The 26,581-nt window shown below is 37.5% G+C and overlaps 1 protein-coding gene across 1 annotated transcript; it reads right to left on the bottom strand.

Moving 5' to 3' along the window:
- Positions 1–26,025, bottom strand: LOC106083915 (dorsal-ventral patterning protein tolloid). The gene is made up of 12 exons (XM_013247233.2): positions 25,924–26,025; positions 25,503–25,849; positions 20,100–20,267; positions 19,032–19,310; positions 18,334–18,967; positions 16,685–16,889; positions 5,796–6,057; positions 5,499–5,704; positions 5,072–5,434; positions 867–1,334; positions 558–811; positions 1–494 (listed from the first exon to the last, which is right to left on the bottom strand). Exons 1-12 carry the CDS (start codon positions 26,023–26,025, stop codon positions 192–194), a joined length of 3,591 nt encoding a protein of 1,196 aa, XP_013102687.2. The 3' UTR covers positions 1–191.
- Positions 26,026–26,581: the final 556 nt, after the last annotated feature.

A 26,581-nucleotide genomic window follows, 5' to 3' on the forward strand; every position in this document is an offset into this window, starting at 1 on the left:
TTTACACAGGACTTTAATTATACAAAATAATAATAAACAACAACTATTTAGTAAAATTAAATTTTAGGATTTTTTACGAACGTATTATGAACAAAACAATGAACACTCACTCCTTTGCAGAGCTGTCGGCATTTGAAAGATAATATCTCAAGCAAACATTTTCCTTCAACGAGAAAATGATGGAAATAATTTCAAAACAGACGCAGCCTTTGTTGGGGTGTTCGATAGGGTGTAAAATTGCGTACACCTCGAAAGTCATCCTGTTCATCTTCGTCAGCATCATGGCCATCATCATTTGTATGAGAATCGGAGACATAGTAGACTGATTTCATATAACCAGGAAAGGGTGTGACGGACATAAAATCATCGGCCACATCATCGTCTGGGGGTTCGACTGCCACAAACGAGAGGGCGAATCCCCGAAGTGAAGTGCTGTCATCCGATTGGAAACGCACAAGTAGGGTATCCGAATAGGAAATAATTATGGGAGGTTTCTGCAAAACAAAAATGAGTTTTTCTTTAATATGTTAGAATTTCAAGAAATATTCAAAACTTACCCGATTGCCACAGTAACGTCCATGATTGGTATTTCTTTGGAAACTCTGCTCTTCGGAAATATCCACCGAATCATAGTCACAACGATCCGAGTATTCCACTTCGAATTGTAGAAATCTTATTTTGACACTGCTCTCAGGATCCGCTTGCAATCTCCAAACACAATACATGTTGCGTTTGTAGTTGTGAGTGCCAAAACGGGGATGTGAATAGAAGACCTGAGTGCGATTAGTGGCTCGCAAATAACCGCCACATTCTGGAAATACAAATAATAAAAAAAAAACATTCCAAATTGTAAAACAAATATTTACCTGTTGAATATGTGGCTATGAAGCCCTTCCTCTGCAATCCTGCATCAGTTTTCATAACCATAAACATATGATTGGAGGAAGCTACCACGGCATAGGGTTCGCGGCCTCCACAATAGACACCCAACGTGGAACTATTCTCTGACTTGCCATCGTGTATGCCCACCGAGTCATAAATGCATTCTTGATGATTTTCCATTTGAAATTCATGGAATGTCAACTGAACTCTGTGACCCAACACGGTATGAAAATGCCAATAACAGTAAATGTTACGTGGATATTCTTCAGGGTAATGGGGACTGGAGACCACACCGTAGGGATTGGTGATCTCAAATTTACAGGTGGTTTCCGTGCAGTTGTGTTGATTCTCATGCAACGTATAGCCATTGCGACAACTGCAGATGTAGGAACCATAAGTATTGCGGCAATGATGTTGGCAACCTCCGTTGTTAATGCTGCACTCATCGCGATCTGGAAAAGAGGAAGAATTTAATTTAAATAATTTCACCATATAATTTAGATAATTTTTCGTGCTAATTTTGAAATGACATAAGTATGCAGTTTTATTTCCTTATTGCTTGAGTGGGAACAATCACGGCCCAAACTGTTTTAGGGCTTTAAGTTCTCTTTTATGAGGTCCTTCATAAAAAAGAATCTAAAGGCTCCAATTTTTTCTTAAGTTGTCTGATCTTTGTAATGACGAACATAGCCAAGAAGGCCCCATTACGCGTTCAAAATCCAGTCAAAATCTGCCATTTGAGAACTGGTAGAGATAGCTCTTTGATATTTAGAATGGTTAGAGATGATGTGCATGAATTTAAGGCCCAGGCTCTCCATAGGCCTTTCTGGCAGGCCATTAAAGTTGGTTGGCAAAGTTATCAGGTCTCCATTTCGAAAATTATGATAAATTTATATTTTAGCGAAACCGAAAGTTGCATTTAAAAAATATCTAGAAAAACAACTAATATGGCGTTAAGGCAGGACCGAACTTCGGATACCCACCACCTCAGATATATATGTAAAACACCTTTCGTTAAAATCCGATGAAAAATGCATACCTAATGCCCCATAGCAGCTATATCGAAATATGTTCCGATTTGGATCAAATATTAATAAGAACAAGTCATTGTTCAATTGTGTATAACAAAATATTGGTCTTTTTAGTAGCTATAACTAAAATAGACCGATCTGAACCATACGAAATGGATGTCGCAAAGCCTAACATAAGCCACTGTGTCAAATTTCAGTGAAATCGGATTATAAATGCACATTTTATGGGGCCAAGAATTTAAATCGAGATATCGGTCTATATGTCAGCTATATCCAAATCTGGACCGATTTGGGCTTGGTTGCAGAAAAATGTCGAAGAGCATAACATAACTCACTGTCTCAAACTTGGTCGAAATCGAATTATAAATGCGCTTTTTATGGCCTCAAAACCTTAAATAGAGATATCGGTCCATATGGCAGCTATATCCAAATTTGAACCGATCTGTACCATATTGCAGAAATATGTCGAGGGCTAAACTTAACTCACTGTTCCAAATTTCGGCGAAATCGGACAACAAATGCGAATTTTATGAACCCAAAACCTTAAATCGAGAGATCGGTCTATATGGCAGCTATATCCAAATCTTGATCGATCTAGGCCCAATTGCAGAAATATATCGAGGGGCTTAATTTAACTCACTGTCCCAAATTTTGGCGACATCGGACAATAAATGCGCCTTTTATGGGTTCAAAACCTTAAATCGAGAGATCGTTCCATATGGCAGCTATATCCAAATCTAGACCAAGTTGGGTCAAGTTGCAGAAAAATGTCCAAGTGCCTAACACAACTCACTGTCCCAAGTTTTGGTGACATCGGAAAATAAATGCGCCTTTTATGGGCCCAAAAATGTAAATCGAGAGATCGGTCTATATGGTAGCTATATGCAAATCTTGATCGATCAAGGCCAAATTGCAGAAGTTTATTGAGGGCTTAACTTAACTCGCAGTCACAATTTTCGGCGACATCGGATAATATATGCGCTCTTTATGGCACCAAAACCTTAAATCGAGAGATCGGTCTATATGGCAGCTATATCCAAATCTGGGCCGATCTGTGCCATATTACAGAAGTATTTCGACGGGCTTAACGTAACTCACTGCCCCGAATTTCAGCAAAATCGGATAATAAATGTGGCTTTTATGGGCCCAAAACCTTAAATCGAGAGATGGGTCTATATAGCAGCTATATCAAAATCTGTACCGATCTAGGCCAAATTGATGATGAATGTCGAAGGGGCTAACGCAACTGACTGTCCCGAATTTCAGCAAAATCGAATAATAAATGTGACTTTTATGGGCCTAAGACCCTTAATCGGCGGATCGGGCTATATCAAGATATGTTCCGATGTAGTCCATCTTCGAACTTAACCTGCTAATGGACAAAAAAAAGAATTTGTACAAAGTTTCAGCTCAATATCTCTATTTTTAAAGACTGTAGCGCGATTTCAACAGGCGGACGGACGGATATGGCTAGATCGTCTTAGATTTTTACGCTGATAAAGAATATATATACTTTATAGGGTCGGAAATGGATATTTCGATGTGTTGCAAACGGAGTTACAATATAAATATACCCCCATTCTTCGGTGGTGGGTATAAAAAAAACGAAAAAAAATTGTGATAAGTTCGACCGAACCGAATCTTATATACCCTCCACCATAGATTGCATTCGTCAAGTTCTTTGCCCGGTATATAGCTGTAGGCAAACAATCTTGAATCTTGAGCAACCACCACCATGGATTCAAAAAAATAGATTTAGATAAAGGACATTATTTTACTCAACGTACCAAATTTCTACCAAGCCAGACAAAAATTAAAGCCGAACAACGTTAATCGTAGGATCAGTTTAAATTGGACCTTTATCAGGTTATTTATATGGGAGCGATTCTGATGAAATTTTGCACACATATTGGGACGTCACAAAATGCACTTCGTGCCAAAAATTGGTAAAGATCGGACCAAAATTGCGCCTTCTACAGACTTAATAGGTCAAATCGGATGAAAGTTATATATGGGAGCTGTTCCAAAAAGAAAAAAATAAAATCAGTGACATTGCATTTTTTGAGAGAAAAAAGCAGAAATGCAAAATTTTGAGCATAGACTGTATTAAGTGACGATGCAATCGATTTCTCGATTTTACTTCTTGGTAAAGTTGGGCAAAAAATTGCTTTAGACCCTCTCATATAGGAGCTGAATATGGAGTATATCAGTTCACATATATCCCCCATAGACTTCTTGATTAAAGTATTTCCCATTTGATTACAGTGAAATTTCCCCTTCTACAACTGTACTAAATATGACATTCAAATTTGATATTCTTTATAAAGGGTGATTTTTTTGAGGTTAGGATTTTCATGCATTAGTATTTGACAGATCACGTGGGATTTCAGACATGGTGTCAAAGAGAAAGATGCTCAGTATGCTTTGACATTTCATCATGAATAGACTTACTAACGAGCAACGCTTGCAAATCATTGAATTTTATTACCAAAATCAGTGTTCGGTTCGAAATGTGTTCATTCACCGTTCAGCTATGAGGCTCATTTCTGGTTGAATGGCTACGTAAATAAGCAAAATTGCCGCATTTGGAGTGAAGAGCAACCAGAAGCCGTTCAAGAACTGCCCATGCATCCCGAAAAATGCACTGTTTGGTGTGGTTTGTACGCTGGTGGAATCATTGGACCGTATTTTTTCAAAGATGCTGTTGGACGCAACGTTACGGTGAATGAACACATTTCGAACCGAACACTGATTTTGGTAATAAAATTCAATGATTTGCAAGCGTTGCTCGTTAGTAAGTCTATTCATGATGAAATGTCAAAGCATACTGAGCATCTTTCTCTTTGACACCATGTCTGAAATCCCACGTGATCTGTCAAATACTAATGCATGAAAATCCTAACCTCAAAAAATCACCCTTTACATAGGTCCAGTTTGAAGATCTGGTGATTTGAGTTCTTGAGGGCGTTGAAGATATGTTTCCATTCCATAAAGATGACATTTAAAAGAAAAGGTTAGTACCTTTCAGAATTGTGCCAAGTACTCTCCATATATAGGCCGATCTCGCCATATAAGATTCTCAGAAGTTGTGTTTTCTGATTCAATTTTAACTACATTTTAAATTATACACTGAAATAACAATGTTGCCAATCACTTACCAATTTCAAATTTAGCTGCAAATCCCAAATGTTGCACCGATTTGTCCGAAAAGAATTCCAAACGCAATATGTTTTGCTCCGAATTTATAAGAGGGGGCAATTCGTGGCCACAATATACCCCAATCTTCTTCAGGCGGTTGTCTCGTAATTTCGAGTAAATGACCAAATAATCGTAATTGCATTCGGTGTATTGGAATTTAGTGCCCTCCAAATCGAAATGGGTGAAGTTTAAAAATACTGCATGATTGGGCGGTGCCACCACCTCCCACACGCACTCCTTCGAAATGGGATAAACATCGGGCCAAGAGGGTGAGGTCACGGTGCCATTGCCCACACTGGCATCAATGATACCGCCGCAAGCATCTGAAATGAAAACAAAATTAAAGTTTACTCGGAACCCATTCTCGCCATCCTGCTTCACACTTACCCTCACAGCTTCTGCCGTCGGCTTGCAATTCATAGCCAGCATAACAGCCACACTGATAGCTCCCCAATGTATTGATGCATTCATGCTCACAGCCATGATTGGCAAATTTGCATTCATCGACTTCCTCCATGAATATGGCCGAGAAGCCAACTTTTTGCACAGAGCCATCCGAAACAAATTTCAAATACATTTGATTGCCGTTCGTTCTGTTCGAATAAAGGAAGGAAATACGAAATTCATTGTTATAGGACACACTTGTTCATATGCAGTTTTCTTTGGTTCTTTGTATGCACTTACTTGATGTTCGGTGGCAGTTTGTAGCCACAGAATATGCCAATTAGCTCTGAATCGGTGCTGTTGCCATCCCTTATCTCCACATAGTCATAAATGCAATTGTCATGATTCTCCAATTCGAATGACTGGAACTTTAGGGCCACCTGATGATTTTCCGGTACAGTGATGCGCCAAATGCACTCCTTATCGGGAAAATACTCTAAAGGGTAGTTTGGCGAATCAATGCGTCGATCACTGGTGAGGTTAATGTCTCCTCCACACACAACTGAAAGTAAAAGAGAGTGGTTTTAAAGATATGATACATTTTTTTTAAGTTTAAATTATTTTTGCTTCGTCAGCGGAATTTGTCAAATGGTTTGTTTTATTAAAAAAATATATAAGTAAAAACAAAGTTTACGAAAGTGCTTCTAAAGGCAAACAATATAATCATAAATTAGACAAAATTTTGCCATCGAAATGGATTTTATGTACGAATTAAAATTTTTATTTCATAGCTTAAACGATATGCATATGTGCTTCCAAAATAAGCAAGCTAATATTGTGTTATCTTTCACACACTTGTAGGACCTGCAGAAATTTTCAATCATTAAGCTCAACGCGAAGGAAAAAAATTATCCTTATTATCCATATCATTATAAAAATTATCCTTGCCCTTACAGGCAAGCCCAGACCGTAATTTGAGTGCATGTCTTTTAGGCAGCAGTGAGAGGTTACCGTCGACTTAGCGTTCAATGCCATCAACACAATTCCCAAACGATGCACAAAAAAATATGTGTATAACCTGGAAGCAATTGTAGGTGTGTGGACAAGAAATCCATTGCTACAACAATACACTGGAAAAGAGATAGTTAGTAGCACAAAATCGCGAACTTGCTTAGTGTTGTATGCATTTCAAATAGGTACGTCCGCTATTTCTTCGAGATAAATACAACTTACCAATATAAGACCTTTGAAGCCTGCAACTCCAAGGAGTCCAAATGAATCCAAAGAGTCGTATCATGGCTCGTATGGTGTATCTCCTATAGCTTTTTTATACCCACCACGGAAGGATGGGGTATATTCATTTTGTCATTCCGTTTGCAACACATCGAAATATCCATTTCCGACCCTATAAAGTACATATATATTCTTGATCAGCGTAAAAATCAGAGACGATCTAGCCATGTCCGTCACTCCGTATGTCTGTTGAAATCACGCTACAGTCTTTAAAAAGAGAGATATGGAGATGAAATTTTGCACAGATTCTTTTTTATACCCTCCACCATAAGATGGGGGGTATACTAATTTCGTCATTCTGATTGTAACTACTCCAAATATTCGTCTGAGACCCCATAAAGTATATATATTCTTGATCGTCGTGAAATTTTATGTCGATCTAGGCATGTCCGTCCGTCTGTCCGTCCGTCCGTCTGTCTGTCGAAAGCACGCTAACTTCCGAAGGAGTAAAGCTAGCCGCATGAATTTTTGCACAAATACTTCTTATTAGTGTAGGTCGGTTGGTATTGTAAATGGGCCATATCGGTCCATGTTTTGATATAGCTGCCATATAAACCGATCTTGGGTCTTGACTTCTTGAGCCTCTAGAGTGCGCAATTCTTATCCGATTGGGATGAAATTTTGCACGACGTGTTTTGTTATGACATCCAACAACTGTGCCAAGTATGGTTCAAATCGGTCCATAACCTGATATAGCTGCCATATAAACCGATCTTGGGTCTTGACTTCTTGAGATCCTAGAGTGCGCAATTCTTATCCGATTGGAATGAAATTTTGCACGACGTGTTTCGTTATTATATCCAAAAACTGTGCCACGTATGGTTCAAATCGGTTCATAACCTGATATAGCTGCCATATAAACCGATCTTGGGTCTTGACATCTTGAGATTCTATAGTGCGCAATTCTTATCCGATTGGAATGAAATTTTGCACGACGTGTTTTGTTATGATACCCAATAACTGTGCCAAGTATGGTTTAAATCGGTCAATGTTTTGATATAGCTGCCATATAAACCGATCTGGGATCTTGACTTCTTGAGCCTCTAGAGGTCGCAATTATTATCCGATTTGCCTAAAATCTGTACGACGGATTCTCTCATGACCATTAACATACGTGTTTATTATGGTCTGAATCGGTATATAGCCCGATACAGCTCCCATATAAATCGATCTCTCTATTTTACTTCTTGAGCCCACAAAGGGCGCAATTCTTATTCGAATTGGCTGACAATTTACACAGGTCTCCAACATATAACTTAATTGTGGTCCAAACCGGACCATATCTTAATATCGCTCTAATAGCAGAGCAAATCTTTTCTTATATCCTTTTTTTGCCTAAGAAGAGATGCCGGGAAAAGAACTCGACAAATGCGATCAATGGTGGAGGGTATATAAGATTCGGCTCGGCCGAACTTAGCACGCTTTTACTTGTTTTTTTTTGTCCATAAGCAGGTTAAGTTCGAAGATGGGCTATATCGGACTATATCTTGACATTTTTCTTTAATTTGGCCCAGATCGGTCCAGATTTGGATATAGCTGCCATATAGACCGATCCGTCGATTTAGGGTCATAGCCCATAAAAGCCACATTTATTATCCGATTTTGCTGAAATTTGGGACAGTGAGTTGCGTTAGACCCCTTGACATCTTTCTGCAATTTGGCTCAGATGGGTCCAGATTTGGATATAGCTACCATATAAACCAATCTCTCGATTTAAGGTCTTGGCCCATAAAAAAAGCATTTATTGTCCGATGTCGCCGAATTTTGGGACAGTGAGTTACGTTAAGCCCCTCGACATATTTTTGTAATTTGGCCTAGATCGATCATGATTTACATAAAGCTGCCACATAGACCAATCTCTCCATTTAAGGTTTTAGGCCCATAAAAGACGCATTTATTGTCCGATGTCGCCGAAATTTGGGACAGTGAGTTGTGTTAGGCCCTTTGATATTCTTCTTCAATTTGACTTAAATCGATTCAGATTTGGATATAGCTACCATATAGACCAATCTCTCGATTTAAGGTCTTGGGCCCATAAAAAAAGCATTTATTGTCCGATGTCGCCGAATTTTGAGACAGTGAGTTGTGTTAGGCCCTTTGACATTCTTCTTCAATTTGACTCAGATCGGTTCAGATTTGGATATAACTACCATATAGACCAATCTCTCGATTTAAGGTCTTGGGCCCATAAAAGACGCATTTATTGTCCGATGTCGCCGAATTTTGGGACAGTAAGTTGTGTTAGGCTCTTCGCCAATTTTCTAAAACTTGGCTCGAATCGGTCCAGATTTGAATATAGCTGTCATATAGACCGATATCTCGATTTAAAGTCTTGGCCCCATAAAAGGCGCATTTATAATCCGATTTCCCTGAAATTTGACACAGTGACTTATGTTAGGTTTTCGACATCCGTGTCGTATATGGTTCAGATAGGTTCCGATTTCCCTGAAATTTGACACAGTGACTTATGTTAGGTTTTTCGTCATCCGTGTCGTATATGGTTCAGATAGGTTCATTTTTAGATATAGCTACTTAAAAGACCAATATTTTGTTGTTATACATAATTAAACAATGACTTGTACTTATTAGTATTTGGTCCAAATCGGTACATATTTCGATATAGCTGCTTTGGGACATAAAGTACACATTTTTCACCGGATTTTGACGAAATGTGGTTACATATATACCCGAGGTGGTGGGTATCAGAAGTTCGGCCCGGCCGAACTTAACGCCTTTTTACTTGTTTTTGTAATTTTAATAATTTCAATGTGTAAAAAACTCAAAAATGTTTATGAGACCCCAGAAAGTGTAAATGTCCAGCCATAACCGTCTGTCTATCTATCAGTTATCTTCACTAAAATTCATGGGATATCTTGCTTAAGTTCCTATTATCTTATTGAGATTTAGTGTCAGAATATTGTCCGGCTTTAGACCATTGTTATATGCTTTCTATTCAAAGAATAACATAGCAAACTACTAAGGAAAAGCAAAAGTCGGGCGGAGCTGACTATATAATATTCTACACCATCGAATCTAAATACATACTACTTTCAATACATGAAACCCATGTTGAAATCTAGTCAGACTTTAATTTTGCATACCTATTGAAAAACTGAATAGAACCTTGTACGATTTTTTTCCATAGGACTTAAATGGTCGCTACTACAGACTGCAAGAGCCATATCGGATAAAAGATATATCTAAATCTGGGCCGACTTTGGTGATATTTATCACACGTATTGGGATGCCAAATAAAACATCTCGTGAAAAATTTTGTAGAGATTGGACTGAAATTGTGGCTTCTAAAGCCTTAATAGATCAAAAAAGATGATTATAGATTAAATTAGATTTTTAGATTAGAAAAGATTTTATTTAATTCGATCTAATTTGACATAACATCTATGTTATGTGTCCGACTGGCATACAAAAAAAAAATTAGAGTGATAAATTATCATTAATTTTTTTTTATTTTTTAAGTTGGCACTGTTTCTGATTTGCTTTGCTTCAGGTTTTGTTTTACTTTTATTATTATTATAATTTTTTTATTGATTAAATTCATTTAGAATTAACTTTCGGTAATTCAAGGAATTAACTAGATAATTCTCGAGGGGTGCATAATTATCTCCATTTAAAATTGTGTAGAACTTATTTAGAGTCAATGAGCTTTTTCCAAAACATCGTCTTCTCTTGTATCGTAAAATGGGCATACCCCTATAAAATGAGAAGTGGTTTTAGGTTACAAATAGAGCAATTACCGTTTGTATCATTCCTAAGGGCTCTGGAATTGAGGTTAAGCAGACCACCTCTGGCTCGAAAAATTAAACTTATAAATTTCTGGGAGTTGCTATCTCGAAAGTATAATATGTAGGTAAGGGTCGTAGTATTGGAAGGCCAGAGCCCTGTTCTCATTCAAGACCTTTTCGCGTCCCGTAAGGTCGCATAAAGTACTATCGTGCCTTAACACTAGATCCCGACCTCGAAGACTAAAATCAAAGTCAATGCTTAGTTCAGCACCTAAATCTAATCAGCTCTCTGTCCAGTAAACCCCGGTATCTATGGTCTCCTCAGCCAGCAGTCGGGGTAAACTATCACTAGGCATTACGAGTACCTTGCTAATATAATTAAAGTGCAGCCTGAGGGTCTCCAAAAATATACTTGGTAGCCCCGTTTCGATATGCAACATATAGTTAGGCGTATTACTTGGTAGGTATAGTAGTATAGTATAAGTAGTATTTGAATAAGGGAAGTACGATTTCATTTGTTTTCTATTGCGCTTGTGAATCAAGTCTTCTTATGGAGCCCTGTTCAAATTCAGATGCGTGCCTTAAAACCTACTCTAGTTGAGATCTAAAGCACCATGATCCATTTGACATCGTCGCTGATCATATTTCTTGGTCGAAATTGATAACGCGATACGGAAAGCCAGTCAAATGTTTCTAGCAACAACACACTTTTACTGTCTATTAAATGTTTTTAGCTATGATATTCCTTGAATAGAATGGCCGGACAGAATCCTGCAATGAAAACTCAATAAGATTTTAAGACCGAAAAAAGAAAGCGCACGCAGGCATCATATTATCTTTCAATGAAGAGAAACCCTTCAAAGAACTTAACAAATGGACTTGTTTCGTATTATACATATAATTTCTATTATTTATCTCTAATTTCACTTTGTCATCCTCTTTCATTATCGAATCATATAAAAAAAAAAATAAACTCTACCAAAAGTGATTTCATTAGTTTTAAATTTCCAAAATTTTTGTTTATGATTCTCTCATTCATCAAGGCATTTAAATTCCCATTAAACTCTTTATCGGTGAAAACATAATGAATTTCAACACTACTGCAATAATGAAAGCCATAAATTCAAACTTCATGAAGTTTCCAACGAAATAAATACAACCGCAGGAATAAATCATAATTATTTTATTCCATTTCATTTCATTTCTGCTTAATAGTCGAGACTAGCTCACACAGATTTGAAATACCGCAGAGAGATATTTACACCCGAAACGGACGAGTTTTGGGGGTAATAGCAATAAAGAAGTGTCAAAATGGCATTATTAACAGTTGCGCTTTGGGTGAGACCTCCAACCCTGCATTGGCAATAGGAATAGAAGACTATAACAGTTAAAAAGACCTTAATATCCCCGTTACTTCAGGTGGGAGCTTTTCTATTTACCAATTTGAATGCGTTTAAATGACAAACAAAAGTGTCACCTTGCATAGACATTTTTCTTTCCCTCCCTTGGGCCAATAAAAGCCACCTGCTCCATAGACATTTCTAGGTGGTGTTGAATAAAGCCATTTTCTAAATAGGCCTATATGTGGGAGCAACCCTTGCCAATATAATTTATAATTTGTGTACCCTACACCACAAAGACCGGGCGTTATAATTTACCGATGTCATAAGGAACGTCCAAAGGGTAAAAAAAAATACTCACACAAAGTTTGTGGATAAGCCAGGAATTGGGTATTGAATTAGTTGAAATATGTCGTTCTATTAGGGTGATCAGTTCGTTTTTTGAAACCGGGTTTTCGGTCTTTTGGGCCGAATTACTTATCGTTTTTTATACCCTACACAACTACTGTGGTACAGGGTATTATAACTTTGTGAATTTGTTTGTAATACCCAAAAGGAAGAGAGATAGACCCATTGATAAGTATACCGATCGGCTCAGACTCACTGTCTGATTGATTAAGCTATGTCTGTCTGTCTGTCTGTCCGTCCGTCTGTCCATGTTAATTTGTGTACAAATTACAGTTTTCATCCGATCGGGTTAAAATTTTGTACAGGCATGTTTTTCGGCCTAGAGACGAAACCTATTGAAATTGGAAAAAATCAGTTCAGATTTGGATATAGCTCCCACATAAATGTTCGTCCGATTTACAGTAATACTACAATAAAATAGTCATTTATAAACCGATTCTCTCGAAATTTGTCAGGAAGGATTTTGATACAACTCCCGACATTATGAGTGAATTTCATCGAAATCGGTTTAGATTTGGATACAGCTCCCATACATATTTTCATCCGATTTTCAGTAATAATGCAATAAAATGGTCATTTGTTAAACGATTCTCTCAAAATTTGGCCGGAATGATTTTCTCTTGACTCTCGACATTACTAGAGAATTTTATGGAAATCGGATTAGATTTATTTATAACTCTCATATATATATCCCCCGATTTTAATTTCTGGAGTCGCAGCAAGCGCATTTATTGATCCATCTTGCGAAAATTTTGCAAAACGCTTTCCTTGACGACTGCCACAGTATCTGAGAAGTTTGCTCCAAATCGGTTCAGATTTAGGTATAGCTCCCATATATATGTTCGTCGGATTTTGAGAAATATTGGAAGAAAGTGCTCATTTTTAAACGGATTCTTTCGAAATTTTGCAGCAAGGATTTTCTTAGTACTCTCTACATTACTGGTGAATTTCATAGAAATCGGCTCAGATTTAGATATAAAGGGTGATTTTTTTGAGGTTAGGATTTTCATGCATTAGTATTTGACAGATCACGTGGGATTTCAGACATGGTGTCAAAGAGAAAGATGCTCAGTATGCTTTGACATTTCATCATGAATAGACTTACTAACGAGCAACGCTTGCAAATCATTGAATTTTATTACCAAAATCAGTGTTCGGTTCGAAATGTGTTCAAATTTTGACAAATTTTGTTCAGCGATGAGGCTCATTTCTGGTTGAATGGCTACGTAAATAAGCAAAATTGCCGCATTTGGAGTGAAGAGCAACCAGAAGCCGTTCAAGAACTGCCCATGCATCCCGAAAAATGCACTGTTTGGTGTGGTTTGTACGCTGGTGGAATCATTGGACCGTATTTTTTCAAAGATGCTGTTGGACGCAACGTTACGGTGAATGAACACATTTCGAACCGAACAGTGATTTTGGTAATAAAATTCAATGATTTGCAAGCGTTGCTCGTTAGTAAGTCTATTCATGATGAAATGTCAAAGCATACTGAGCATCTTTCTCTTTGACACCATGTCTGAAATCCCACGTGATCTGTCAAATACTAATGCATGAAAATCCTAACCTCAAAAAAATCACCCTTTAGCTGTCATATATGTGTATCGCCAGATTGTCACCCCAAGAGCTACTACAAGCGCATTGTTTGACCAATCTTGCCAAAATTTTGCACAACGCTTTCCTCGACGTCTACCACATTATCTGAGAAGTTTGCTCGAAATCGGCTCAGAATTAGATATAGGTCCTATATATATGTTCGTCAGATTTTGGGCAATTTGCAATAATGTTGTCATTTGTCAACCGTAGTTATTACAGTTTGAACATATTTGCTCGCCGAAGTCCATCAAAATTGGTTCAGAATTGGATATAGCTACCATATTGTACTTAAAGGGTAGGTGTAGGGTATAATACAGTTGGCACCGCCCGACTTTTGCCATTGCTTACTGGTTTTAATTTTCATTTTTCGAATTTATGATAAATCGGTTTCTTGCAAAAGATTACCGGTTTCTTACCTATGATTTATTTCTAAACAATTTGTGATAACTTTTATTTATATTTTATTGAAAATTTGTGTTTCGATAGTAATTCCTTGGCTTTTAGAGTTAAAGTCTTAAAGTGTCTTTATTGAAGTTCTGTCTTTAACCTAGTACTGAATTCGACAGTTCGCACGCATTATAAAACAAGAGCGTGCTAGTTCGGGCAGGCCGAATCTTATATACCCTCCATCATGGATCACATTTGTCAAGTGAATAAGAGCTGTTATGGAGCTCTACCGATTTACAGTCCGATGTGCCTTTTATGGGGACAATACCTTAAATCGAGAGATCGGTCTATATGGCAGCTATATCCAAATGTCGAGAGGCCTACTATAACTCAAATGCAAATTTTGCCCATGAACATTCCACTAAGGAACGGAGGCAAACTTCTCACATATCAATGAGTGCAGTCCGATTCAAGTTTAAGCTCAATGATAAGGGACCTCCTTTTTATAGCCGAGTCCGAAAGGCGTGCCGCAGTGCGACACCTCTTTGGAGAGAAATTTTACATGGCATAGTACCTCACAAATGTTGCCAGCATTAGGAGGGGAAATCCACCGCTGAAAATTATTTCTGATGGTCTCGCCAGGAATCGAACCTAGGCGTTCAGCGTCATAGCGCCTTTCATGGGCCAAAAACTTAAAATCGAGAGATCGGTCTATATGTCCAAATCTGTACCGATTTGGGGCTAATTGAAGTGGGATGTCGACTGGCCTAACAGAACTCACTGTCCCAAATCCCAGCAAAATCGGATAATAAATGTGGCTTTTATGGGCCTAAGACCCCAAATCGGCGGATTGGTCTATATGGGGGCTGTATCAAGATATAGTCCGATATAGCCCATCTTCGCACTTAACTTGCTTATGGACAGAGAAAGAATCTGTGCAAAGTTTCAGCTCAATATTTGTATTTTTAAAGACTGTAGCGTGATTTCAACAGACAGACGGACGGGCATGGATTGATCGTCTTAGATTTTTACGCTGATCCAGAATATATATACTTTATAGGGTTGGAAATGGATATTTCGATGTGTTGCAAACGGAATGACAAAATGAATATACTCCCATCTTTCGGTGGTGGGTATAAACACTAGTTTAAAAAAATCAGTTTCTTAAAAATCTCAAAAACTTAAACTGTTTTTTAAAAAGGTCGTTTTTGAATAGTTCGAAAACCGGTTTTAACAAAACGCTGGTTTATTGGTCACCCTACGTTAAATTAATGTATTTCTGTAATGAAAGTAAACAGATGTTAGAAAGCATGATTCACGAAAATTTTTTAAAAATATGACTCAAGCGATGGTTAAAATACGCCGTACTAAGCAATCTTTGGGGTTGCAAATGCTTAATTATGATAATGTATTTTTTCAGCAGAGTAAAACTCTAAAAAGATTTGGAGCTTTCAGGCTAATCTTTTGTGAAGGACCTTTATGTAACCTTTATCTTTGACGAATGGTCCCAGATTCACAAATTATATAGCTATACCCTACACCACCACTGTGGTTGTTTTTGCATTCGTGGTTGCATTTGTTTGCAACGCTAAGAAGGAGAAGAGCTAGACCCATTCATAAGTATACCGATCGATTCAGAATCACTTTCTGTTTCGATTTATCCATGTCCGTCTGTCCGTCCGTCTGTGAGTCCATGTATTCTTGTAATCAAGAGCAGGTCGTTTTTGTTGTCCAATCATCACGAAATTTTGTACATATCACTTTTTTGGTCCAAGGACGAACGCTATTGATTTTGATAAAGATTTAGATATAGCTCCCTTATATATATATCGCCCGATTTGCACTTAAATGGCCTTAGTAGCTACAATTTTCAACCGATCTGCACAAAATTGGGCATGCAAAATTTCATCAAAATCGGTTCAGATTTAGATATAGCTCCCATATATGTGTATCGCTCGATTTGCACTTAAAATGCCGTAGTAACAAAAATGTTCAAACGATCTGTTTAATAGTCGGTTCAGATTTAGATATAGTTCTCATATACATGTATATTTATATATTGCCCGAATTTTTGAAACTGGCAAAATGACTATTCGTTGTAATAGAAATATTTGGGTGTAGAATACAAATAAGGTTTATATAAGGGGCCTAGAAAAAATATGGCCTGAGAACCTAAAAACTGTTTCTGAAGCTTTAGAGATGAAATACGTTTATTTTGATTGCCAAAAACAAAGCTATGACGATTTAATTTGAGGAAATCGTCAAGATTTAATTGTCACAAAATTTCATATTATTCTCTATGTTGTGTAGGTTAGCGTAATTTCGATTATAACCGACTTTACTCGTATTATATTTATAACTTAGCAATTAATTCTTTTTTCTGTCGCTCTATTAATAATTGTGAGAAGGGAAATCGCCTTACCTTCAAAGTCGGCTGTGAAACCGCGGTATCCTTTACTGCCACCGCCATGTCGATTGACATAACTTATGAGCATTCGACTGGAATCACTTTTTATGGTCACAGATGTGTGATTGCCACACAGTCGCTGTATAACCGGTGATTTATGCCAATAACCATCGCGTACTTCAATATAATCCTCGGAACAGTCAGTGGATGATAGTAAGTTCTAAAAAAGGGAAGGAGAGAAACGAATTGGATAAGTATAAAAAGTGTTTGTTTATAAAAAAAATTGACTTAAATTTATGGGAAATTTGAATGAAAATCAAATGCTGATTTATTTGCAAAAGGAAATTTTTTTCATATATTTTTAAACAAAATTAAAAATAAACACCGGTATACACAAAACTTGATGTATTTCCCTTAAAGAACTGTCAAATAAACATATCTTAAGGCTTCATTAGATTTTGTGAATTAGACCGAAAAAATATTAGGCGCATATATACAATATACTGGCTTATCTGAATATTATGTACCTTGCACTATGAGTCGTATATGTGAAGTTGGTGGAACGACTTCTAAAACTGAAGGAAAAACTGGAAGTCATTACAACATGTCGCCATGGGTTACCTATAGTTCAATAAGAATTGCTAGCATTAGGTGCTAAAAAAGTTTTCTTTGAAAAAATACACCTCTTTAATGAGCTCAAGAAATCTAATCGGGAAATTATTCACTATGGCAACTATATCCAAAATTTGACAGATTTAGAGATTTAGAGAGAAATGCAATTTACTGATCCAAAATTTTGCTTTTATTAGCTCAAGATTTTAAGTGGGTTTATTCAAATATGATCCGATCTGTACCATATCATAACAAAACACCTAATGCATCGGATGAGAATGGCGCCCTCTATTGGCTCAAAAAGTCAAGATCCAAGATCGGTTAATATGACAGCTATACCAGATTATGATCCGATTTGAATCATACTTAGCACAGTTGTTGAAAGTGATACCAAAATTGAAAGTGATACCAAATAAAAGTCTTCTAACCAAAGACGAAACGCGTCCTATAGTGGTTGGTGTGTTGCTATCTTTGGCTTTCCTTTTCCATTTGCATCTCCGATCATTGACTCTCGGCATTACTGGAGAATTTCATGGAAATCGGTCTAGATTTAGATATAGCTGTCATATATGTATATCGCCCGATTTTCACTTTTAGAATCGCAGCAAGCGCATTTACGGACCAATCTTGCCAAAAATTTTCACAGCGGTTTCATCGACTACTACTACAATATCTGAGAAGTTGACTCGCAATCGGTTCAGATTTAGATATAGCTCCCATATATATGTTCGTTAGATTTTGGGTAATTTGCATTAATGTTGTCATTTGTCAACCGTAGTTATTGCAGTTTGAACATATTTGCTCGAAATTTGATATGGATTGTCTAATAACCCATCCGCCGAGTTCCTTAAAAATTGGTTCAGAATTGGATATAGCTCCCACATTGTACTTATAGGGTAGTTGTAGGGTATTATACAGTCGGCACCGCCCGACTTTTGTCCTTCCTTACTGATTTCATGTGAACTATGGGCCTGTTATCACATATCGGACTACCACTATATCTTAACCTAGCCTAACTAACTTCATAAGATTGCGTATGTATATCTACTTACCACTTGATGGAGCTGTAATATAATCCTTTCACCATTTGTCGCTGTAATACGCCATTCACATGCTTCCAAAGACTTGTCGAAATCCGATTCATAATCCTCCTCATCATATACACCATTGCCGCTGCCCTCCACATCCCATTCATTGGCATTCGTCTCGGTTCCCTTATAGTCATAATGGGGAGCTATAATTTGTCCAGTATTTTGCTGAAAGGTTCGACCACAAGTGGCACATTTGTAGAGCAGATTGGCCTGGGCTATATCACCTTTACTCAAACGCACCCTTTGGCCTATGTCAATTTTTTCATTCTCACGCACCCCTATCGGTTGTATGGTATCAAGGTAAACACTTTTGGAAAAAGTATTTCGTGCATAATGCATTATGGAGTTGTAATCATAGGGCAGCCCCAAAGAGTCCACATCTTCGGGAGAGAGAACATCGAAATTATATTCCTGACCCTTCATTATATTGGCCTTGTTGATGATGATGTGATTGTCGCGATCGGTGCGGGTGTGCTCATGCCAGAAACCCACTACGTGGCCCAACTCATGGACCACAATGCCAAATTTCTCACAATTACGGCCAATAGAAATAGCTTGACGACCATTACCGCGTTTTCCCACAAAAGAGCAGCATCTAAGGGAGGTTTAAAAGGTATGTTAGCTGCCGCTATTATCAACTTGGAAGATTAACAACTTACCCACAATTTTTGATGGTGAAATATATATAGTTGGGATGCACCTTGGGATCTCGCTCCACAAATTTTATGCAAGTGAAATTTTCCCAATGACGCATAGCCTGCTTAAAAAGTGCCTTGTGGGCGCCACTGAAGATGTGATCGATTTCATAGGGTATTACCCCATAATCCCAAATACGTTCCTTTTTCGCTGTGACAGCCCTCTTGGAGCGATGTACATCATTCTGCAAGGAGCTATGATCTGGCAGCAGATATGGATGATGCATTCTGGCAATTTTAGGACTACAGACATTTGGAAGGGAAATAAAAAAGCAATTTTTAATTTGGCTGTGGGCTATAAAAAAGCAATAAATATTTATTTTTATTTTCAAATTCTGTACATTTCGTAAAATTATTAATAGCTTAACGTCTTAATTTAAATCTTATTTCTAATCTAGTTCAAGTCATGGTGTTGCATTGCATTTCTGAGATCATCCCGTGCTCCGAATCGCCGTTTAACGGATACGAGTTTCTATGCCCTGAAAGAGAAGTATATAGGCCAAATTTAGTACAGTGTTAAAGAGGAGTTTAAATTATGCAAATGCAAATGCTACTAAATTTAGGTTTGGCTATAAAGAGCTTCTCTGTCCAGGCGAACAAAAACTAATGCGGAAATGTGTGTTGCACAAGTTGCATGGTATTACAACCGAGTGCGAACGGGCTTCTGTTCGAGCCAACATGTATGGTGTCAGCCATAACAGAAAAATTTTGGGGATGTTTGTTTAATATTTGATTGCAACTAATAAGAGAACTCCATATGAAATATCGCAATGATTGGTGTATAATTCGAAATAATATCTTATGGAAAATGTGCACCAGTTTGGCAAAATCTTTGCTAGGATAATGGATAATTGGAGCAATCTATTTGGAGCACGGTATGAAATCCAGTGATATAATGATTTTTTGACCCATTGGGAAAAACCCATATGGCTTATAAGCTCAACTTATTTTTGATTATTTCTACAGTCCATCCGTATTCCGTTGTCCTATCATATCGTCCTTTTTTCCAAATTTGCTTTTACTTATATTTACCTTTCAATTTCTTTAAGTTCCTTTGCATGCATCTCATTTTCCTTGAGTTTTTGCGTTAAAAAGCGATGCTGTTGCTTTTGTACATTTCCATGACGTTTACGATGTTTCTTATTGTGGCCTACCCCGCCGGCTTTCACTTTCTTGCCCTTCAGTTGTTTAAACAAGCGCCTGCAACAAGAATGGCAACAACAAATTATGTACACAAATGCGTGAGTGTGAGATAAAGGACACATTGTATGACATGACACTTAAAATTAAATATGACAAGGATATATTTTTAAAATTGTAAACATATTTGGCATAAGAAGAAATACAGGTAGAGAGAGAGCGAGCTGGAGTACAAAACCCTGTCTACAGGTAAGGATTAAGCTTAATTGACAACTCCCTGGGATTTTCCAGGGAAATTTCGCACAAAATTATACCGAATACAATTCATAATGAGTGTTGAGTTGAGCTAGCCATGACTGTGTTTGGGTAAAACCCAAAAGGAATTGAATTGAAATCACACATAAGTATAGCACTTGTGATGAAGGTAGCAAAAGGACATGGATAAGGGGATGTTGCAAAAACATCACCGTCGCACAAAACTGAAGAGGGTACTTAAAATGGTATCATAAAACACTTGAGAGTGAGACAATAGTGTTGCTGATGACGATGGTGATGGAGGACTCAGGTAGTTTGTTGATGATGGCCCTTGATATTTTACAATAGCACGCGTTCATCCTGCTAAACAAGAGAGACGGCGATAAATAACAGCTTTGCTCTTTTTTTAGGTTGACCAAGGGAAACGTTTTAAAATTTAAGTGGTTTTTAAGTTTAAAGACTTCCCATAAGAAGGTAGTTATGACCGATTATGAGTAAGCATTAAGAGATTAACAACATATAAAACTTTAGTTGGGATCAAGATTTAGTTGAGGAATTTTCCGGGTTAAGAGTGACAAGTACATTGCTATCATTTTAATTTGGTGATTGTTATTGGTTTGTGTAGCCCTTTTTTTTAATATTTCTAAGAAAAAAAATAATATTATGAATAAACCTGCAATTTTTAAGAAAGCAAAACAAAATGATTAAAATATGAATTCTTTTCAAACCTGTTCAAGTGACATTTTATAATTATACTAGCCGAATCGGGCCCGCTCCGCTGCGCCTTCTTTAACTCTCTAATATCTCTTTATGGTGGGCACACTTCGCCCTGAACGCGGATATCGAATTCGTGGCATTGTTACCTATGACGCTGAAAGCTGAAAGCCAGAACATCGGACAAAGCGGTGTTTATCCCCTCTCAATGTTGATGACTTTTGCGAGGTACAATGCCATGCATGGTCATTTGAAAAAATTTCCCCAAAGAGGTGTCGCACTGCCTCCACTCGATATCTAAAAATTATTTAGTCTATGTTTCCTTCCAGACAAACGTTCACAATCTATGAAAATTTAAAGAAAATCGGTTCAGCCAAGTATCATATAGTCATAATGGGTCCAATGGCGTTTGTGAAAAATCTATCTGATTTTGTATACCAGATTCGAAATCTACTCCCGAATACCTTTCATTTGAGCCCATTTGAAATGAACGTCCAATATGTCTGTTTGAGGGAGTTTTGGGGTTGGATCGGCCCGATGGGTACGTAGACTCAAATCTTTATACCAAATTCGTATTCTACTCTCTAATACCTTTCATTTGATACCTATATTGTCCCGATCAGTCCACTTTTGATTTTGGGTTGTGCTTTTTGGCATAAGGGGGAGGGTCCGTCCCACTTCCAATATAGAAAAATTATATAGCCTATGTTTCCTTCCAGACCAACCTACCTAATATGCGAAAATTTCAAGAAAATTGGTTCTGCCGGTTTTCAGTCTATACGGAACAAGCAAACCGAGTCCCAATATCCGTGATTGGCTAATATGCCCTATACTTCGACATGAATTTGTATGACAGATACGTTATCTACTCCCGCATACTATTCATTTGATACCCATATTGTCCTTATCGGTCCACTTTTGATTTTGGGTGGTGTTTTGGGGTAACGGTGGAGGGTCCGCCCCCTTCCATTATGAATAATTTATAAAGCCTATTCCTACATCCTGACCATATTCCTAATCTACTCCCGAACAACTTTCATTTGAGTCCCATATTGTCATGATCGTCAAATAAACCTATTTTAAGGGGTTTTTGGGGCTGGGGTGGCCCCCCGATACTTGAACCCAACATTTATTATGAAATTCGTGCTCTAATCTTAAATACCTTTCATTTGAATCCCATATTGTCCCGATCGTCCACTTTTATATTTGGGTAGTACTTTTGGGGTAACATCCCCCTTACCCCGCTCCCTTCCGATATAAAAAATTATATAGCCTATGTTTCTTTCCAGACCAACCTACACAAAAACCAATAAGGTCGGGCGGAGCCGACTATATAATACCCTAGACCTACCCTACGGGCAATATATAAATATATATGTATATGAGAGCTATATCTAAATATGAACCGAGTTTCAAACATATCGTTTGAAAATTGTTTTTACTACGTCGATGTTAGTGCAAATCCGGCGATAAATATGTATGGGTGCTACATCCAAATTTGAACCGATTTGATGAAATCTCGCAGATATGATAAGATCAGTAACAAAACAATCCATTTCAAATTTTGTGGTATTACAGCCTTAGAAGTGTAAATCGGGCGATACATATACATGGGAGCTATATCAAAATCTGAACCGATATTGATGAAATCTTGTGAGTATGTTAAGATCAGTAACAAAACGATTAATTTTGTGCAGATTGATTGAAAATTGTAGTTACTACGGCTATTTAAGTGCAAATCCAGAGATACATGTATATGGGAGCTTTATCTAAATCTGAACCGATTTTGACAAAATCTTGCATATATGTTAGGATCAGTAACAAAACAGTTCGAGCCAACTTTTGTGCAGATCGGTTGGAAATTGTGGCTCGTACGATGATTTAAGTGCAAATCGGGCCTTACATATATATGGGAGTTATATTAAATCTGAACCGATTTTGATGAAATTTTGCACGTATGTTAAAATCAGTAACAAAACAATCTATGCCCATTTTTTATGCAGATCGTTTGAAAATTGTATTGGGCGATACATATATATGGGATCAATATCTAAATCTGAAACGATTTTAATGAATCGGTTCTAAATCCGTGCCAAATTTTGTGCAGATCGGTTGAAAATTGTTGCTACTACGGCCATTTAAGTACAAATCTGGCGACAGATATACAATATATGGAAGCTATATCTAAATCTGCACCGATTTTAATGTTATTTTGCAGATATTTTAAAATCAGTAACAAAGCTATCCGTACCAAATTTTGTGCAGATCGGTTGAAAATTGTTGCTACTACGGCGATTTTAGTGCAAATCGGGCGATACATATATATGGGATATAACTAACTCTGATCCTATAACCTGGGCTGTAACTAACTCTGATCCTATTTTTACCAAAATCAATATAGTGTGGACATATATTGTTGAAATTTAACAAAAACAGATCAGCAAATTTTTGCAATAGAAACTATAAACATACTTTTTTTTACCAAAAAATCCATTTTTTTACATCCCGAACAAGTTGTCGAAATGCCGAGGCCTTAAATTTTAGGCCAACAAATTTTCCACATAATCTCGTTATCACCTCAGCTCTAACTAGTTAATCTATACAAGTTTAACTGGTTTTTTCGATTCTATTCCACAGTGCGCCGTTTGAATCATTAAGTTACAGAGCCATGCACAGTGGGACAGAACCGAAAAAACTAGTAAAAATATGTCATTTGAGAACAGATAGAAAAAACTCTCTGAAATTAGAAATGGTTAGAGCTGAGGTGTTCTCTATACCATGTGCATGACCATTTAAAGACCCGAGGTGGTCCGTGCGCATCTTGCCAGAGCCACCTCAGCATTCCAAAAAAATTTTCGGACTGCCAAATCTTCATTTGTGGACCGGTTTCCAAAGTTCTTTTATGTTTGCTGGATAGTGCTCATATATCACTTCAAAAAAGTCTGTTTGTTTGATGGTGTCGGAGAAAACCGACTTTAAATTTTTGTTTTGTGTAATTTTGACCGATCCTGTATTTGGCGTTTTACGAAGGCATTTTTTGCACAATTTTCATTTTGACACTTTTTTTAGGGATATTGCAAGCACTATCCAGCAAAAAAAGAATTTTGGAAATCGTACCATAGCTCGTACAAGTTTTCGAAATATTGAGGTGACCGCCCGGACCACCCTGGATCTTGAAATTTCGCTGATGGCTTCGATAACACCTCAGCTCTTGGCATTTCATTAGAGTTACTTCAATCCGTTCTCAAATGGAATATTTTTTACTTGTTTTTTTTATGGTTTATCCCACTGTGCGTAGTAACTATAACTGACACTCTGATTCCCTTTCTGGCTATAGGCAATCCACCAGTTATAACAAAATTTTAATGTTAAAATTTTTACTTCTCCCGAAAATGAACCCTTCCCGATGTTATATGGAGCTACTATTGCCTTCTCTATATCAAATAGCTAACCATATGCATGTAAAAATAGGCTAAGCAGGAGAGAACCAACAAAAACTCCTTCCACTCTATAGCTCAAGCTACCAAGTTGCGATTAAAGCACCACACGATGCTTTTTAAATCTCACCACTAATCTGACTGGGGCCGAAGTCCCAGGAGCTTCGAGAATCCCAAGGTACTGCGGTGATTTCTCCTAATAGATTCTATCCGATCCACATCGGTTCAGATTTGGATATATCGAAGATAAATGTTTGCAAAAATTGTCGCATATGAAAGAAGGCCATAAAGAACTCACCAAAGCAATTTTGACTGAAGGCGGGAGAAAAGTCCCTTTGTGTCCTTATGATCAAAATAGCCAAATATTTCTATCAGAAGACTCTACCACAAATCGGACTTATGTGTACCACAATCGGCACATGGTTCAACTAAAGTTCCAGCTTTACAACAATTTCCAGGAAAACAACAGACGGCTAGCCGGAAACACGGTAAAGGCTATAAAATCGTAATTGAACAAAACAAATTCGATGGCAAAATTGGAATAGCCCCCAAACCATGTTGGTGGGTTCAGAGTTATATTGCCTATACTTTTGAAAACCTCTGCTTATTTTCTATTTTATAATCTTTTTCATACCTCTGCTCTCTTATTCTCTTCTCTTCATTTTTATGCGATTTTTTTGAATATTAGAAATGAGAATATATCCCATTTCAAAAACGGACACCTGCTGTTTCACAACTTTTTCTGGTTCAATTGTTAACTCTCAACCAATTTCATAGCTATAGAAAATTCTTTGTTTGTTCGTTGTGTTTTCGAATTAGCTCCATATCCAAAACACCTGCATAGTTTTTTTTTTGGTTTATGTCTTCTTCAACAAAGACAATTTCTTACCTTTTTAGAGATAATTGCCGCAGCTTCTCCTTGGGTATGCCTTGAGAATCATCGCCTTTATCCTTTTTGTCCGACAACAATTTCTCTGGCGGCACACTGGGCTCTGTGATGACATTGCGCTCATAGAAGAAATTGTGATTGGTATCATGCTCAATATTCTTGGCATTCGATTGTATTTTGCCCTTTTCGCCATTGTAGAGGAAAGCGGGCATATGACTCAAGGGTTTTTTACGTCCTTTTTTCGATGATGTCAGCGACTCCCTATCGGCTTCAGCCTTTGCCAGCTCCAATAAATGCTGCACATGGGCTGGCGATTTGCCAGCGGTATTGCCCTTGGTATTGGGGGCCTACAAAATAATGAATGATCCAAATGTAAGGAGAGCTTGATTTTTTCATCCTTCCTTTCTCCCTTCAAACTTACAATCTGCGTATCAACTTCCATAAATTGTTCTGGTTTTTCGATTATATCAAAATAACCATCTGGATCAATTTGCAGCTGCTCACTGCGATGGGACTTTGTCATTAGGCTTTTCGGAGAAAAGCCAAAATTAAAGCCGCTTATTAAAGGCATGAGGAGCACAGTCCAAAAATACTTCACCAACATTTTGACGCACTCCAAATCTAATGTTTCACAATTTCACTTTTCTTTGCAAATGAAATTTTTTCTTCAGCTTGGTATTGTGTTGAAAAAAAGTTAACAAAAAAAATTACTAATCCATTTTTTGTGGTTTCTTTAGAAGTAGTTTTTAAGTAGCGTTTTCTGAGATTTTGTTGGGTATGTTTGGTTTAGTTTTGAATTTTTCCACCTTCACTCTTTAAAAACAAATCTCTTACTGATGGCATAACTCACGCAATGCTCACAATATATTTGGTATTCTGTCGGTTCGAGAACATCGTATAGCCGGCCAGCCCTAAGGAGAAGAGCAGTAGGAAGAACAAGCTGCAATATCGACACACAGGGTAAAAGGTAGAAAGAAATGTGTGGCGGTGTTAGTGTTGGTGGCGGCTGCGCATTCACCATAACACAACTCAACCACACAAATAAGGCTGATCGGATCAAACAACCAAAAACCAACGGA

This window comes from Stomoxys calcitrans, chromosome 2 (assembly GCF_963082655.1).
Source record: "Stomoxys calcitrans chromosome 2, idStoCalc2.1, whole genome shotgun sequence".
NCBI lineage: Eukaryota > Metazoa > Arthropoda > Insecta > Diptera > Muscidae > Stomoxys > Stomoxys calcitrans.

What these genes read in the sequence shown, in the direction of transcription:
- LOC106083915 (XM_013247233.2), bottom strand. Translation starts at nt 26,025, where the DNA reads ATGACAAAGTCCCATCGCAGTGAGCAGCTGCAAATTGATCCAGATGGT. An exon ending in TTCACCATCAAAAATTGTGG is followed by an intron (nt 18,968 to 19,031) that starts GTAAGTTGTTAA and finishes AACCTCCCTTAG; the next exon opens with ATGCTGCTCTTTTGTGGGAA. An exon ending in CATAGCCACATATTCAACAG is followed by an intron (nt 812 to 866) that starts GTAAATATTTGT and finishes TTGTATTTCCAG; the next exon opens with AATGTGGCGGTTATTTGCGA.